Source organism: Amblyraja radiata, chromosome 3 (genome assembly GCF_010909765.2).
Source record: "Amblyraja radiata isolate CabotCenter1 chromosome 3, sAmbRad1.1.pri, whole genome shotgun sequence".
Classification (NCBI taxonomy): Eukaryota; Metazoa; Chordata; class Chondrichthyes; order Rajiformes; family Rajidae; genus Amblyraja; species Amblyraja radiata.
The window spans coordinates 119624339-119643349 of NC_045958.1; the positions used below are offsets into that span (position 1 = coordinate 119624339).

At 44.1% G+C, this 19011-nt stretch overlaps 1 protein-coding gene across 1 annotated transcript in view; it reads left to right on the top strand.

Annotated features, from left to right (window-relative positions):
* The window catches only part of rasgrf2 (Ras protein specific guanine nucleotide releasing factor 2), a 225554-nt gene that overhangs the window by 91390 nt on the left and 115153 nt on the right, over positions 1 to 19011 (top strand). Inside the window, exons 7-8 of the mRNA XM_033018742.1 lie at positions 16456 to 16649; positions 18407 to 18516. Coding sequence (XP_032874633.1) covers positions 16456 to 16649; positions 18407 to 18516 — 304 coding nt within the window. The remainder of the gene's footprint in view (positions 1 to 16455; positions 16650 to 18406; positions 18517 to 19011) is intronic.

Sequence of the window (19011 nt, forward strand, 5' to 3'; positions counted from 1 at the left end):
AAGACGTGCAGGTTTGTAGGTAAATTGGCTTGATAAAAATGTAAAAATTGTCCAAGTTGGCGATATGCAGAGTACTGCCCTGCCGACTACAAATTCAGAAGGGTATGGGGGATGGTAATATCACTCTTTTAGAAATTACTATTTCTTAAAAGTTAAACAATATCCAGTTTAGTTTGAGTTTAGTTTATTGTCACGTGTACTGAGGTGCAGTGCCAACCAGTCAGCGGAAAGACAACTCATGATTACAATTGAGCCATTTACGGTGTATAAGATACAGGATAAGGGGTAACTTTGAGATGGAAGGCAAAAAAATAGTGCTATTTGACAGATTTAAAAGCCCATTACCCGAGCCGTCATTCTGAACATGTTTCTACTTAGAAAGCAGGATTTGCAGAGCAATCATATTGTCTATCAATGTGACAAATATTTTCATACATCATGGTCAATTGCAGGATGTGTGATTATTTCCTAAGTAGAAGGAAACCATAATTTATTAGACTATGAGTTATCCGATCAGCCTAATTGTAGGGATATTTATTACAGCATGAAGTAGATATTCATTTTGCTTGCATATTATTCAGCTCTTGGGCAAACCATGGAATTAAAATGAGTCTAGGTGAATGGCATGATGAACACTGAGTTCTCTGGGGCTATTCATCTCTTGAAATGAATAGAAAAATGCAGTAAATGTGCTGAGTGTTGTTTGATCCTACTTGATAGATTTCCCTTCTTCTGCTCTTTCAGGCAAGGCTTAACTGAAGCATAACATATCTATCTGCCACTGCATTTATTAAATGTCATTCTATTGGACATAGCCTATCCTCTGCATAATCCATCATTCCTGTTTTTCTGGCTTTAACAAAATATAGATAGCATAAAACAGAAAATAAACCAAAAACATTCTGCCAGCAGTGGAACAGTGCTAACTCAGTCAGCTAGAGTGAGCCTGGCTTACAGCAAAGGGAAGCTGCAAATGCTCAGGTCCAGATTAGAACATTTTCCTTTAAATTACCGGGAGCCAATTTTACTGAATGTTGCAGGTTGCCAACAATGGTCCGTAATTTGTGAGTTATGAGAGCAATTTTCCAGCTCCGTAATGCCTCGGAACCTTCTCCACTGAGAATTCATGCGAGAACATGTGGGTTGATCACAGTTTTCTAACCTTTAATACCAATTATGTGGTGGAATATGTCCTAATTTCCAATGAACTTCTCCAAAAGAGGAAAGCCATCTGGTAGTATCTCAATTTTGGAGAATCATCATTATATCAACAACTGTGGGTTTCTTCTAATCCACTATTGTGTGTACTTATATGAGTGGAATTTCATGAAGGAAAGGCTAAACCATTGCTATCAACAACCCCTCCCCTCACACATATTCACACTTTTAAAATCGACTTCAAGGGTTATTTGATCTTACGCCTAAATCTTTATGTTGGCCTGTAATTTCAGCTTTGGCCATTAATAATTAGGCTTTATTAATTTTGAAAAGGCGCCTTTTGGTTGACTATTGGTGCAAATGGTTAACTTGCAGGAAAGTTGGTTAATTTCTTCCCGGTTGAACTGGCAGCCTTACTGAAGAGTACAGTGTGCAATTTTGATGTTTATGCCATTGAATAATAATAATGCAAAGTAAACCATTAAATAGTGTTCAAATATTTCATGGCAGCTCTATTTATATTCCAGGCAATGCATTTTATACATGGTAGCATGTTACATGTCATAACATGTTAACATCTGTGTTGTCTCATACCAGGCGAACCTACAGGCTGTTGCTGGCTTTGGATGGCATTTCAGGCTCATTTTCAGAGGTGGTCACGTAAAAGTGACCTATAATAAAAAATATATATTTTGTTTCATAGAAGCATAGACACCGGTAGACACAGGTAGATACAGAATCAGAACCTTATTTCCCGAACTGATGGGTGCTAGGAAATGTGAAACTTTAGATTATACCAGAGAACAAATTTTAGATGATACCAAATGGCTAGAATTTGGCCAAGGCTATAAGGAAAATGTTTATGATAAGAGCAGAGGAAATACAACAGGTGAGTGTAGGATTAGTGTATATGGGTGTCTGATGGTTGACGTGGACTCAGTGGGCCGAAGGGACTGCAGGGGTTACTTGAAATTAGAGAAATCAATGTTCATACTGCTAGGTTGTAAATGAAGATGCTGGTGTTCCCATGCACCTGCAGCCTTTAACCATGTAGATGGTTCACACTGCACTTTTTTATCACCCCATTTATGCGGCTTTTTCACGGGGCGACTTGACGCAAGATGTAACCAGAGTGAAGTGGTCGTGGTCTAGCACGATATCACACGATATAACGGGGGGTAGATAAAGAGTTCCCACGGTACTCGGCATTTCTGTTATTTGTGCGAGTGACTTGTCCGTCTCCCGAGCTTTCCCGTTAATCTTGAATGAACATTGTGAAGTGTTGTTAAATCATCACGTGGCACAAATGATGTCACTTTTTTTTCACACACTATAAATATCCTCCCTTGGTTGAATTGGCTCATTTGGAGACATGTTTTACTGTGTATGTGGGAGACACAGATGGACTGAGCACAGTACCTCGGTCTTACTGTGTGTGGGAGAGGGGGAGAAAGAGACGTACACTCACAGAGGCAGAGTCTCTCAGCCTGTGTAAGAGGGAGGGAGGGAGAGAGAGAGAGAGGCACACACAAGGTGGATGTGAAATCTCACCTGCCTGTTTCAGTGACAGACACCCGCCGCCAGTCAATGAAGACACCCCCATCTGTCTCCCCCTCCTCTCCCTCGACTCCCCCACCTTTCCCTCCCAACTCCAGTCCCGTCCCGGCCCCCTGGGAAACTGAATAGAGCAACAATCAACTGCTGCCTGTGCGCTGATATGACAATAAAGGCTACTTTACTTTACTTTACTGAGTTAAAGAGTTCCCACGGTAGACTGTAAAACTGGGACCCTGGTTCTGGACTCCCCCAATATCGGGAACATTCTTCCTGCATCTAGCCTGTCCAATCCCGTAGATACTGATTAGTATCTATTTATTTACTTTATTAATGATTTCAATTAAATATTGGGAACATCAGGCCGCAAACGTTATTTCTTGAGTGTTAGTGCTGGACTTTGACTCGACCTTCCTAGTTAGCCGGCGCCTGAGACTGAGCCAAGCAATGTCCAGACCTGACTTCAACACAAAGTGATGGAGGAACTCAAAGGGTCAGGCTCGTCCAACGCTCTGTGTTTTGCTCGTGATTCCTGCGTCTGCAGTTCCTCGTGTCTACAGACCAGAGTTGCCACTTGACTCCGAGATGACCATCACAGAGCATACGGAAGATAGACACGAAATGCTGGAGTAACACAGCAGGACGGGCAGCATCTCTGGAGAGAAGGAATGTGTGATGTTTCGGTTCGAGACCCTTCTTCAGAGTCTCGTCCCGAAACGTCACCCATTCCTTTTATCCAGAGCTGCCCGTCCAGTATTTTATGTCTGTCTCCAGTATTACTGTGTCTATCACCGGCGCAAACCAACATCTACAGTTCTTTCCGACACATTAGAGGATACCGTCTCGTCATCACTCGGATTACCCGCTTCATTTCCATAACGTTGCCACCTCTCTTTACTTTGCTTACTGAAGCCTGATCCTTGTCACACCCAGTGCTCTATCGCCCAGCCTCTCATCTTTCAATCGGGTTCGGCCAGGAAGGAACTGCAGATGCTGGATTAAAACGAAGATAGACACAACATGTAGCTCAGTGGGACAGGCAGCATATCAGAAGGGTCTCGACCCGAAATGTCACCCATTCCTTCTCCCCAGAGATGCTGCCTGTTGCGCTGGGTTCCTCCATTTTGTGGCTACCTTGGGTTTATCCAGGATCTCCCCGTTGATGTCCTAACTCGCTTTGGTTTGTTATTATTGTCTCATATCGAGAACCAGCAGATACAGGTTTAGGTTCGGGGGGAATGATTTAATGAGAGCCTAAGGGGTAACTATTTTACACAAAGGGTGGTGGGTGTATGGAATGAGCTATCCGTTAAGGTAGTTGAGGCAGGTACTGTCGCAATGTTTAAGACGCATTAGACTGAAGCATGGATAGGATAGGTTTAGATGGTTATGGGCCAAACGCGGGCAAGTGGGACTAGTGTAGATGGGACATATTGGTCGGTGTGGGCAAGTTGGGTCGAAGGGCCTGTTTCTACGCTGTATGATTCTATGCAGGGAATAAACTTTTGTTTGCGTGCTATACAATCATATCAGATAATGCTATACATGAATATAACCAAGCCACGTACAGTCTGAAGAAGGGCCTCGACCCGAAACGTCACCCGTTCCTTCTCTTTAGAGATGCTGCATATCCCGTTGAGTTACTCCAGCATTTTGAACCGTCGAGTTACTCCAGCATTCTCTTTAAACCGGCATCTGCTGTTCCCTCCGACACATGCACAAGAACACCAGGTAGAGCGAAGAGGAAAATACCAGAGTTCAGAATATATGTTTTCAGGACAGTTCCAGGGGGAAAAAGTCCAATGTCCGCATTGAGGTAGGTTGGTAGGTCGGGTCAGTGCCCAAACGAATGGAAGGAAGAACCGTTCTGAAGCCGGATAAGAATAGGTGGTCGGCGCGGACTCGGTGGGCTGAAGGGCCTGTTTCCGCGCTATATCTCTAAAATCTGAAGTTAGGTAATGTCTAAAGGAACTGCAGATGCTGGTTAATAAGCAGAAAAGGACACAAAATGTTGGTGTAACTCAGCAGGTAAGTCAGATCTGGGAAGAAAAACATAAAAAGCTGGAGTAAGTCAGCGGGTCAGGCAGCATCTCTGGAGAAAAAGAATAGGTGGCGATTCGAATCGGAACCCTTCTTCAGACAGCCTAATCAGAATTGAGTCTGAAGATGTGTCTCGTCCCGAAACATCAGCTATTTTTTTCCAGAGATGCTGCTTGACTCGCTGAATTACTCCAGCTTTTTGTGTCTGTCTTCGGTTTAAACCAGCATGTGCAGTTCACTCCTTACACGGGTCTCTGGAGAACATTGATTGGTAGTGTCCGGAACCCTGCTTCGGAAAGGCATCGATCGCTAGTCGGCGAGGACTTCGACCTGTATCTCTCAAAGAAGTACATGTGAAAAATTCCTCACGGACCATAAAAATGCGGGACCTTTCAGTAAAGTCCCTTTTAAAGTCCCTTTTAAAGATTATAGTTATTTTCTTGAATCTCGTGTTGATACTTTCAGGGATATATGAACCTATATCTGTTTATCAATGCTCTTTAAGATCCTGACATTTGGCAATACGGTGGCGCAGTGGTAACCATATAACCATATAACAATTACAGCACGGAAACAGGCCATCTCGGCCCTACAAGTCCGTGCCGAAATGTAAAGCGGTAGTGTTACAGCGCCAGAGATCCTGACTACGGGTACTGTCTGTACGGAGTTTGTACATTCTTTCCGTGTGGATTTTCTCCGGATAGCTCCGGTTTCCTCCCATACTCTAAAGACATACAGGTTTGTAGGCCAATTGGATTGGTGTAAATGTAAATTGTCCCCAGTGTGTGTAGAATGGTGTTAGTGTGCGGGGATCGGTGGGCCAAAGGGCCTGTTTCAGTGCTGTTTCCTCCTCCTTGTACATTTGGCCTCCCAAAAGACATCGCCTCCCACCCGTACGGATTAAACTCCATCTGCCATTTCACTGCCTCAATTTCCATCTGATGCGTATCCCGCTGATCCTTTAACAATCTTCATGTTTATCCGCAATTCCACCAATTCCCATATCATGTGCAAGCTTAATAATCAAAACACTGATGTTTTCATCCATATCCTTCAGGGCCTGTCCCACGAGCATGCGACTGCATGCGGCAAGCGCGACCAAACCGGAAGCAGGGGTCGCGCGGAGGTCGAGTGATCCCCGTACAGGGCCTGTCCCATGAGCATGCGACTGCATGCGGAGAGCGTGACAAAACCGGAAGCGTGGGCCGCGCGGAGGTCGAGTGATCCCGTACGAGTTGACGTGAAGTTCGAGCGAAGTCCGCGGGAAGTTCGCGTTAGGCGTACGCCGTCAAGAGGTTGCGTATGGCGTCGAGACGGTGCATACGGCGTCGAGACGCTGCGTACGCCGTCAAGATGGTGCATACGGCCTTAATGCGGCTGTGGGCCGACAGGACGTTGCCGCGCGGAATTTTTGAACAGAGTCAGTTTTTCGGAGCCCCACGCGATGTCAGGACCAGCTCCGCACAACTCCATACGGCTCCGGCGATCGAAGTGGGACCGGCCCCGCGAGGCCGTATGGCTCAAGCGACCACGTTAGGTCGCGCTTGCCGCATGCAGTCGCATGCTAGTGGGACAGGCCCTTTAATGTATGTATTACAAACAGCAGAGATCCCAGCACTGCAGAACACCACTGGTTACGGACCTTTGATCTGAAAAATGCTCTTTTATGACCAAGCCAGCTTTTGGATATAATTTATCAATTTACTGTGGATTTTATGTACTGGATGATTTACTAAAGCCCATGTAGGACAACACTGCCTTAACCTCATCAATCACTTCGTCAAAATAACTCAATTAAATTTGTCAGACTGGACCACCTTCGGTCAAAGCCATGCTGACTATCCCGAATAGGTTTAAGAAGGAACTGCAGATGCTGGAAAATCGAAGGTACACAAAAATGCTGGAGAAACTGAGAAAATTAGTTTCTCCAGCATTTTTGTGTATCCCGAATAGGTTCATGCTTTTCCGAATGTGCGTAAATCGTGTCCCGAGAGATCTTCAGTAAGGTCAAATGAGGGCGGCACAACGTTAGATTTGCTGCCTTACAAAGCCAGAAACCCGGGTTTGTTCCTGACTACTGGTGCTGTCTGTACATTCTCCCCGTGACCGGCGTGAATTTTCTCCGAGATCTTTGGTTTCCTCCCACCATCCAAAGACGTACAGGTTTGCAGGTTACTTGGCTTGGTACAATTGCAAACTGTTCCTTGTATGTGTCGGATAATGTTAAAGTGTGGGGATTGCTGGTCGGTGTAGACATGGTGGGCCGAAGGGCCTGTTTCCATGCTGTTTCCATCTCTAAACTAAATTGGATACAAATGGGACGTGAGGGGATTGTATAGGAAGAGTGATCACAAGATCACTGGCTGAGACGGTCCTAATGTTTAAGAAACAGTTAGACAGGTACATGGATAGAACAGGTTTGGAGGAATATGGACCAAATGCAGGCAGGTGGGACTAGTGTAGCTGGGACATGTTGGCCGGTGTGGGCAAGTTGGGCTGAAGGGTCTGTTTCCACACTGTATCACTCCATGACTCTATGACTCTAAGATCATTGCTCTTAAGTTCTTCCACAGAGCAACAGAAGTTTTTTTACAGTGCATGCTTGTCAAGATGCAGGTATTCAATGTAAAATTATAGCATGTATCCGAAAGGCTTTGCCAAACTTTACTCAAGGATATAAAATGCCGAGGACACCAAGTTTGAGATTACAGACGTCAAGAAATATTCCAGCCTTTTATCCGTTGATGCAGCGATTGAGGAAGTTAACAGAAGATGATGGAGTGTCTGGTGTATGATTCAGAGAGGATAGAATGAGATACAGCGTATGGCTGAAACTGCTCTCAGACCATATGTCCATGTCACAGGAACTGGAACTCAACATAACATGATCTTTGAAGGTGACAGGATACTTATTCCTGAGCTGCAAAGGAACAATATAGTTAACAAGTTCACATCTTTCAGAGTCATAGTCAAAGAGTCATACAGAATGTAAATGGGCCCTTCGGCCCAACATGCCTACACCGACCAACATGTCCCTTCTACACTAGTCCCACCTGCCTGCGTTTGGCCTATATCCCTCTAAACCTATCCAATGCATGTTACTGTCCAAATGTTCCTTAAACATTGCGATTGTACCTGCCTGAACTATCTCCTCCAGCAGTTAGTTCCATACACCCACGGCCCTTAGTTAGAAAAAATTCCCCTCAGGTTGCTATTAAATCTTTCCCCCCTCAGCTTCAACCCATGTCTGTTTCTCGATTCCCCTACTCTGGGCAAGAAGTGTTGAAAACATCTGAGGTGGCCAAAGGAAGTCCGATATATACAAACAAAACAGGAGTGGTCACCAGGAGTTGGACATGTGATGAAAATGAAGCCCATGTCAAACCAACTTCCAAAATAGTTGAAGGCTCTAGTGACTTGACATACGGCACGTCAGATCTTAAAAAGGTAATGTAGCAATGTTACAAAATTTTGAGATTTTAAAAATCAAGTGTAATTTATCACATAAGATAAAGCATAAAAATAAGTTTAATTTGACACCTAATTCACTTTCATATCTTCAGAATTAAAAAAGTTATGGCCATTTTCATACTCGGAAATTAGCATCTTGTTCCCTATTGCTTTTCCATTGACTTAACACAAAAGCTGTGATCGAGGACAGTCAAATGGCCATAACTTTCTTAAAAATTAAGAGAACTGAAAGAAATTTTCAGTTATTATAGATTGAAGCATTCTGAAACAAATATGAAACAATCTTACTTGGACGACTTGAAATTAAAGCATATAATTAGTTAGTTACCTAATTGTAGCTAATTACAAAATTCAATTACTAGATCTAAACATCTATCAATTTCTTAAGAATAGATTAACATTTTTAAATAGCATTAGTGTCCAAATAACATGCACACAAGAATTCACAATATAACATAATTTTTTTATCTCATTGTCATGGATGTATAGGCCAAATGGAAGGAATTTAATGTTTAATACCTGTAAATTAATGGCCATTTAAATCAAAGCGAGTGGGTTTTTCTGGAACGCGATCATTTGGAACGTTGCGGTTTGCGGTGATTTAGACCCCCATATCGGCATGAAAAACACTGCCGGTTCGTATGGGGACTAAATCACCGTTTTGTAACTTAAAATGTGAACTAAAGGCATCTTAAGAAATAATTTTATACATAAAAATGAACAGCTTTCTTTTACCTGTCACCTACATGAAATCCGTCCCCATTGTCGGCGTTGACGGCTTTAGAAGCTGATTTTAAAATGACTCCAGCGCTGAACTAGTCGGGCGATTTAAAAAAAAAAAAATACTCAGAACGCCCGTCGGAACGATTCTTCAGCAAAAGCTTGCACTCCACCCAAATATAATCCAGGACAAGGTAAGAAAAAAATGCGTTTTAACCCCCCCCCCCCCCCTTCAAAGGTGCCAAAATCGCGCACACGGCCAGTGGCAGAATTGCAGAGCCGCTGAAGGTAAGTATTGTAACATACCTAGGTAATGGATTAGGTTAGAGTCCCAAAGTGGAGGGAGACGAGCCATGTGCAGAAGACTACCTTGAAGGAAATGGATATGAAGATGTATGTGTACACCACTAACTGTTCAGAGCAACAACACAACGGGCTCCTATTGTAAATAAATAGGACAAATCTGGAAGAACCATTTGCCAGTCCAAGTGTATGAAAGCCATTGTATTAAAATAAAGCACATGGAGTTGGCTAGTTATTGTAAACGTAGAAACAAGGAACTGCAGATGCTGGTTTACAAAAAAGGACATAAAGTGCGAGAGGACATGTATTGGTGACGTTCCTAACCATGTCATCTGTTCTCCAGGCATGCTGTCTGACCCGCTGAGTTATTCCAGCATTTTGTGTCTTTTTTATTTATTGCAAATATTTATATCCTTTCAGTTTTTGAATAATGAATAAGCGAGAAAATATATCATCAAATAATACTGATTGGGAACGATCATAATTGTTTTAAGACTTCACTAGTTTTAAGTATTTTATCATGTGAACAACTGCTGTCCATTGATATAACGTTGATTATTGTCGGAAGTTCCAGAGCTGGTCACTGTGGAAAATGACACTCTTTTGAGTCTAGCTTTGTTGGTTCGAACTACTGACAATTTTCCAGTATAAAGATACACTGAGATTCCTCCAGCAATAATGTGCACCAAGCTGCGGCAGGTGGCAAAGATCGGTAGTCACAGCCTGGAGTGATTCTGAGATTAGGAATCTAAAAGTAACTTGACATAATGTGTCTGCGCAAAAACAGTTAAGACTCACACTTGAGTTGTATTTGAGGCATCAGAAGGACATTCTGTAGATCTTACTGAGAATACAGTTAGATTGTCCACACTCTGAAGAGCATGGTTTCAGGGGAAACAGGCAGAGTAAAAGCTGGTTGTTCCATGAGCAAAATGAATTGCCATTTTTCTGGCCATCTATGTTGAAGATCTCTGCAGATGAATTTTGCAGATGAATTTTGCAGATGGAGTTTAATCCAAGCATATGTGAGGTGCTGCAGGGGACATATATAATTAAAGGCATAACTCTTAACAGTATTGATGTACAAGGAGATCTTGGGGTCCAAGTCCATAACTCCTTGAAAGTTGCAACACGTAGATAGTTTGGTAAAGAAGGCATATGGTAGGTTTATCTTCATTGGTCAGGGCATTGAGTACAAGAGTCATGAGGCAGCTTTATAGGACTTTGGTCCGGATGCATTTGGAGTTTTGCATGCAATTATTACTCAATGCATATTAATGGTCATCCCATTACAGGAAGGAGATGGAGGTTTCAGAATGGGTGCAGAAGAGGTTTTCCAGAATGATGCATGGATCAGGGGGTTTCAGCTGCAGAGGGAGGTTGTGCAGACTTGAACACCAGAGGTTGAGGGCGGACCTGATAGAAGCACATCAAACAAGGAGAGAGTTAAAGAGGGTGGACAGTCAGAATCCTTCTCCCAGGATGGAAATATCAAATACTAGAGGGCCTAGCTTTATATGAGAGGGGCAAAGTTTAAAGGAGATGTGTGGGCCAAGTGTTTTACACAGAGCGTGGTGAGTGCCTGGAACGTGTTGCCAGGAGTGGTGATAGAGGCAGAACCAACAGTTGCATTTAAAGGACTTTTAGATAGGCACATGGATATGCAGGGAATGGTGGGATATGGATCATGTGCTGGCAAATGAGATTAGTTTATCTTGTCATTATGTTTCGCAGACACTGTGGGGCGACGGGCCGGTTCTGGTGCTGTACCATTCTACGTTCTAATGACAGTGGGGATACCAGGGTTGATGTGGGATGTGTTCATTTTAGACAATAGACACTAGGTGCAGGAGTAGGCCATTCGGACCTGCGAGCCAGCACCGCCATTCAATGTGATCATGGCTGATCATCCCCAATCTGTACCCCGTTCCTGCCTTCTCCCCATATCCCACAGCTTAAGGTTGTTGGACAACTTGTTCTATTTGATCTTCCGTTTGTGCACGTCGTGTTGATTGCATTAGTCAAAACGGGGCGGACCACGTGAAAGTTGCAATCTTCCACCCCCTTCTAACCTCCAGGGTGTACAAGTTCAGCCGCTCCATTCTCTCAGCATATGACAGTCCCACTGTTCTGGGAATTAACCTTGTAAACCTACGCTGCACTCCCTCAATAGCGAGAATGTCCTTCCTCAAATTAGGGGACCAAAACTGCACACAATAATCCAGGTGTGGTCTCACTAAGGCCCTGTACAACTGCCGAAGGACCTCTTTGCTCCTATTCTCGACTCCTCTTGTTATAAAGGCCGACATGCCATTCGCTTTCTTCACTGCCTGCTGTACCTGCATGCTTACTTTCATAGACTGATGAACAAGGATTTGCTTTTCGTTGTGTACCAAATGACATTGAAATTGGGGTTCACCCTTTTGTGGTGCGCTTGCACACCAGGGGCGCTGAACGCTTGGCAGCCCCGCCAACAGTCTGTTTGTTTTTTCATCTTCTTTTTAATTTTTAGTGCGTTTTATAAGTTTCTGTAAATGTTCTCCGGTTTGTTTTATGTGGGGGGAGGGGGAGTGGGGGGAGGGGGGGCAGTCGGAGGTAACTTTTTTTCAGTTTCTTACCTTGCTGAAGACTCAATGTTTCTGGATCGCGTCTCCGGTCGCTTTGCCGCCTACGGATGGAGCTGACTGGACTCAACTTGGGCCTCGCCGCGGGTCTTAATATCGGAGCCGATCCCTTGTCTGGGATCGCTCCAACCGCGGCCTGCGGACTTACCATCAAGAGCTCGCAGTCGGGAGAAGCTAGTCGCTAGTTCCGACGAATGCAGAGGCTCAACCAGCCCCGACGCGGGGCTCGATCGTCCGGCGCGGGGGAGCTGACATCCCCCCGATGCAGGAGCTGGATCGCCCCGATGCGGAGGGCCCAAAACGCCGCCGGCTGCGGGAGTCAAGATCGTCCCGTCAACGGAGGGCTCGAGGCCCCCAATGCGGGAGAGCTAAAGGAAGAGATTGAACTTTTTTTTTGCCTTCCATCACAGTGAGGAATGTGGAGGAGTCACTGTGGTGGATGTTTATGTAAAAATGTGTTTTGTGTGTTCAGTTGCTTTTTATTTGTATGACTGACTTGCCAAATGAAATTCCTCGTATGTTGCAAAACATACTTGGCTAATAAAGTATTATTGTCAATACTTTGACATTGATTGTGATTACATCTGATCATGTGATCACAGAGAACAGTTAAGAAATTGTGAGTGTACACAAACTTGCTGGAGGAACTCAGCGGGTGCAGCAGCATCTATGGAGCGAAGGAAATAGGCGACGTTTCGGGCCGAAACCCTTCTTCAGATTGTGAGGATGTTTTTCAGCCAAAGGTATTTTCCTTGCCCAGTTCCCAAACGGTGGCTACTTATAGAGACTGCTGCTGGGAAGTTCCACAAGTCAGAGATTTTAATCTTCTCAGTGAGGCGGCAGCAGAGAAGGCTGTCACAATGTGACGGTGTCTGCAGGGTGATGGAGGGGGACATATGTCCGCCTGCAGTCCCTCTATTCTCCCACCGAATGAACATCAATTCAACGGAGCTGATGCTGTGGCGGGCCGTCTCGGAGCGGAGACGGCGTTCCGGCTTTCGGCGGCGGCGACATCACCACGGAGGTCCGCTGGACAGGAGGGCGGCATCTCCGGCCTGGATCGATCGCCTCAGCGCAGAGGGAGAACAAGGAGGGAAGAGACGGAGACTAAGACTTTGCCTCCATCACAGTGAGGATGTGCTTGGTGAACTCACTGTGGTGGATGTTTAATTTGTGTTTATTGTATGTTTTGTTTTTATTGGTTCTGCGTATGACTGCAGGCAACATAATTTTGTTCAGATCGAAAGGTCTGAATGACAATAAAGGAATCTAATCTAATCTAATCTAATTCAGACCGGTTCCTGTGTCACAAATAGCCTCAAGCCTTTGTGAGGCTTCCTGGGAGAGAGATCAGCGCATATTTCTGTAGTAATGCTGCAAATTGTAATGGGACGCCAAACACACTTTGAGTTTGGTTTATTGTCACGTGTACCGAGATACAGTGAAAAGCTCTTGTTGCGTGCTAACCAGGGTCGGCACGGTGGCGCAGCGGTAGAGTTGCTGCCTTACAGCTCCAGAGACCAGGGTTTGATCCTAGTTATGGGTGCTGTCTATATGGAGCTTATTCTTTCTCCCCTGGACCTGCATGGATTTTAGACTATAGACAATAGACAATCGGTGCAGGAGTAGGCCATTTGCCCATTCAAGCCAGCACCGCCATTCAATGTGATCATGGCTGATCATCCCCAATCAGTACCCCGTTCCTGCCTTCTCCCCATATCCCCTGACCGCTAATTTTAAGAGCCCTATCTAGCTCTCTCTTGAAAGCATCCAGAGAACCTGCCTCCACTGCCCTCTGAGGCAGAGAATTCCACAGACTCACCACTCTCTGTGAGAAAAAGTGTTTCCTCGTCTCCATTCTAAATGGCTTACTCCTTATTCTTAAACCATGGCCCCTGGTTCTGGACTCCCCCAACATCGGGAAAATGTTTCCTGCCTTAACAATCTTATATGTTTCAATGAGATATCCTCTCATCCTTCTAAACTCCAGAGTGTACAAGCCCAGCTGCTCCATTCTCTCAGCATATGACAGTCCCGCCATCCCAGGGATTAACCTTGTAAACCTACGCTACACTCCCTCAATAGTAAGAATGTCCTTCCTCAAATTAGGGGACCAAAACTGCACACAATACTCCAGGTGTGGTCTCACTAGGGCTCTGTACGACTGCAGAATGTCTTCTTTGCTCCTATATTCGATTCCTCTTGTTATAAAGGCCAACATGCCATTCGCTTTCTTCACTGGCTGCTGTACCTGCATGCTTACTTTCATAGACTGATGTACAAGTATCCCCAGATCCCGTTGTACTTCCCCTTTTCCCAACTTGACGCCATTTGAAAGTAATCTGCCTTCCTGTTTTTGCTACCAATGTGGATAACCTCACCTTTAACCGCATTAAACTTCATCTGCCATGCATCTGCCCACTCCCCCAACCTGTCCAAGTCACCCTGCATTCTCATAGCATCCTCCTCATAGTTCACACTGCCACCCAGCTTTGTGTCATCTGCAAATTTGCTAATGTTACTTTGAATCCCTTCATCCAAATCATTGATGTATATTGTAAATAGCTGCGGTCCCAGCACCGAGCCTTGCGGTACCCCACTAGTCACTACCTGTCATTCTGAAAGGGACCCGTTAATCCCTACTGTTTGTTTCCTGCCTGCCAACCACTTCTCTATCCATGTCAGCACTCTACCCCCAATGCCATATGCCCTAATTTTGTTCACTAATCTCCTATGTGGGACCTTATCAAATGCTTTCTGAAAGTCCAGGTACACTACATCAACTGGCTCTTCCTTGTCCATTTTCCTAGTTACATCTTCAAAAAATTCCAGAAGATTAGTCAAGCATGATATCCCCTTCGTAAATCCATGCAGACTCGGACCGATCCTGTTACTGCTATCCAAATGTTCGGCTATCTCATCTTTTATAATTGACTCCAGCATCTTCCCCACCACCGATGTCAAGCTAACTAGTCTATAATTCCCTGTTTTTTCTCTCCTGTCTTTCTTAAAAAGTGGGATAACTTTAGCAAAGAAAGAAAGAAAGTTTTCTTTCTGAGAACTTTGGTTTTCTCCCACACTCCAAAAAGCAACACAAGTTTGTAGGTTAATTGGCTTGGTATGAAAGTAAATATAGTCACTAGTGTAGTATAGTGTTAATGTGTGGGAATCAATGGTCGGTGAGGACTCGGTGGGCTGAAGGGCCTGTTTCCGTGCTGTATCTCTAAACTATACTAAAACAAACCAGTCAGTGGAAAGACAATACATGATCACAATCGAGCCATTTACAGTGTACAGATACATGATAAAGGGATTCAGTTGCCTGAAGTAAGCTAATGGGCCTGTCCCACTTACGCGACTTTTTCGTCGACTGCCGGCACCAGCGGCAACCAGAACAAGGTAGTCTCTTCGGGCAACTACTCACGACCATGCGACATGTCGCCAGTGTGTCTCCTGTATGGTCTCCTCAGTCGCCCTCAGTAGCGTCTTTCTGGTCGCCGCTGGATTTTCAACATGTTGAATATTTTCGGCGACCTGCAACGACCTATGACGGGTGCGGGCAGTGGAGACTCTTAAATTCACATCTCTTGGTAATTCTGCTACAGAGTTGGCCACTTTTTGTCAGTGAGCTACAACCACAAGTCACAGACTATTTTTGTTGTTAAATGTAGAAATATCTGCTCTGCGCCAGATTATATCGTTCGATAAGAGTCTGATATTAGGCCAACCACAAGATGAATCAGGTACAATTGCCTGGCCATTAACCACACAGTGGTGTAGCCGGTGGAGCTGTTTGCCTCATAGCGTCAGGGACCAGAGTTCAATCCTGACCCCGGGTGTTGCCTGTACGGAGTTTGTGCGTTCTCCCTGTGACTGCTTGGGCTTCCTCTGGGTGCTCCGGTTTCCTCAACACATCCCAAAGACGTGCGGGTTTGTAAGTTGGTTGGCCACAGTGAATTGCCCCTATGTGTAAGGAATTGATTGTGAAGGTGGGATAACATTGAACTAGTGTGAATGGGTGATCAATGGTCAGCGTGGACTCGGTGGACTGAAGGGCAGCTTTCTGTGCTGCATTTCTCAACTAAACTAATCAATCTGGAAATATTCACGAGCGGGATCTAATACGAAAAAATTAGTTTGATGCACGTTGAACAAACGGGTCCAACTTCTGAACCATACTGGCCAAAGAATTGTGAGCCTTTCAAATGATTAGAGTTAATATTATACTATTTACTCAGTACCAGTTCACAGCCAGTATTTATGACATCTAGATTCCTGTATATAGGTTGTGTTATTAATTAGGCACTGACAATCCATTTTCTTTTCAACAAAAAAAACTGAAGTTTCATTGATAGTTTGAAGTTCCATGTGTCGTTTGAAAGTGGGTTTATTAAATTGTCTCTCTTTGAGACATTTCAGCTCGACTATAAAGCGTGTAAGAGTTTTGCTGTTGAAACGGAGGCAGGAGATAGTGTGCAGATCGCACGGTTTCCATGGGCACCAAATTACTTCATTCCTGCAGTCACCATTGAAAGTGTGAAACAGCAGCGGTGATTAATTTTAATGGTTTTGTTTCCTTTTCCAGCTGACTTGTTTGACATATTGTTACCGATGCTGAATATTTACCAAGAGTTTGTCAGGAACCACCAGTACAGTCTACAGGTGTTGGCAAACTGTAAGCAAAACAGGGATTTTGACAAGCTGTTGAAACAGTATGAATCGAACCCAGCATGTGAGGGGAGAATGTTGGAGACCTTCCTGACATATCCCATGTTTCAGGTAAAAGTTGATTCCTATAATGAACATTCAGTGTAACGTAGCAGTTTATCAGGCGTGGTTATGTAGGATGCCAGGTGTATACCTACATCTATTAGTTCATAAGTGATAGGAGAAGAATTAGGCCATTTGGCCCAAGTCTACTCCGCCATTCAATCATGGCTGATCTATCTTTCCCCCTCAACCTCATTCTCCTGCCTTCTCCCCATAACCCCTAACACTCGTACTAATCAAGAATCTATCCATCTCTGCCTTAAAAATATCCACTGACTTGGCTTCCACAACCTTCTGTGGCAATGAGTGCCACAGATTCACAACACTCTGACTAAAGAAATTCCTCCTCATCTCATTCCTAACGGAATCTCATTCCTTTAATTCTGAGGCTGTGACATTTGGTCTTAGACTCTCCCCCACTCGTGAAAAAATCCTCTCCACCTCCACTTTATCCAGGGCTTTCACTATTTTGTAAGTTTCAATGATGTCTCCCCACATCCTTCTTAACTCCAGTGGGTCATATGTTAACCCGCTCATTCCTGGGATCATTCTCGTAAACCTCCTCTGGGCCCTCTCCAGCACCAGTGCATCCTCCCTCCGATATGGGGCCCAAAATTGCTCACAATACTCCAAATGCGTTCAGACTGAAGAAGGGTCTCGACCCGAAACATCGCCCATTCCTTCTCTCCATAGATGCTGCCTCAACCCGCTGAGTTACTCCAGCTTTTTGTGTGTACCTTCGATTTTATCCAGCATCTGCAGTTCTTTCTTACACACATAATAATTTGCTGTTGGGTTCCAGAATGATTGGCATGGTCATTGACACTTATTATAACTTTAAAAGTATGCTCAAAGTTGGAATGACTTGACATAACTAACTTTGGTGAGGAAACGTCCAACCACAATCCATGTTCAGGAACTTTGCACCACACTGTTTCCTCCTGCATCCCAAAGACATGTGGGTTTGTAGGTTAATTAGCCTCTGTAAGTTATCTCCCAGGTTATAAGGAGCGGGTGAGAAAGGGGACTAACTTGGAGCTGATGTGAGTTGGTGGCTGATGGTCAGCATGGACCCGGCAGGCCGAAGGGCCTGTTTCCGTGCTGTATCTCGAAACTAAACTAAACTACTCAAAGCATAGGGGATCCATGAGACTAGGAGCCAGTTTCACTAAGCTAAAGTCAGAGCTGAACATCTCCAACTTCTCAGTTCTTCTCTTTAAGCATGCATCCCAAATGGCTGCACATTGCGGTTAATTTCAGAAAGCGTAGTTAGTCATGCTGAAATTCTAACCGTTCCCTTCATCTGATAGAGCTGTCTAAAAACAAGATTTCATATTTTTAATTTCACCCCCACTATTTACTGTTCTGCCAAATGTTCTCACTTCTCCCTGAAGAAGGTTGATATGTGAGGTGTGAGCATTGCTAGGTACCTTTGAAGAAAACAAAAGATGTGAAAATTATAGACAAGAGCCATTCAAATTGGTTGGAGCAGCTTTAAGTACCCACTTTCAGGAAGCAATGTGATATTAGATGAACAACTCCGAAAGATCAATATTTTTATTGCCTCTTGGATTTATGTTACTTTGGCTGCAAATTGTATTGCATGCAATAAAGATAAAATTGTCTAGAATTTGTCATAGACGGCTTTGCCCAAATAATTCTCAGGTACTCGATCCACAATGCCCATCCACAGCAAAATCTCAAGTATGTGGTTTTAAGAATGATGTGTTTTCTCTATTACCAACCTTATGCCTTTCGAATTCCAGATTCCACGATATATAATAACATTACACGAGCTCCTTGCACACACACCACACGAGCACGTGGAAAGAAAAAGCCTGGAATTTGCAAAATCTAAACTGGAAAACCTTTCAAGGTAAGCCGGTAATTGTATTGTGTACAAAATTGCACTTTTTAGATGCACAACATCCCTGTCTGTTGAGAAGGAGCCAAACTTCTTTGATATGTAGGTTTTTGGGGTCAGGATGGAGCCAAGCGTCTTTGATTTGTGAGTTTTGCCAGGCACCTGTCAAAGCAAAGCTACTGTCGGTCGGAATGTCTGTTTTTATTTTATTGTAAATTTTAGGCCTACTTTCTGTTTTTAGATATGGTCATTTTAATTTTTTTAAAGCTCTATGTATTTATCCTGTTTTTATTAACTACACTGAATGGAAACTGATCGAGAAACTTTTTTTTCGTTTCATATGTGTATGCAAGTACTCAGTTAAAATGATATTAAATAAATACTGAATACTGAATACTTTTGTAGGCAGGATTGGTACCCCTATAGCACCCATGCTCACACTGAGGGCAGCCGCGGGCATGCATTGTACATCTTTCCAATCTCGAGCCGCTCGAGATATCCCCGACC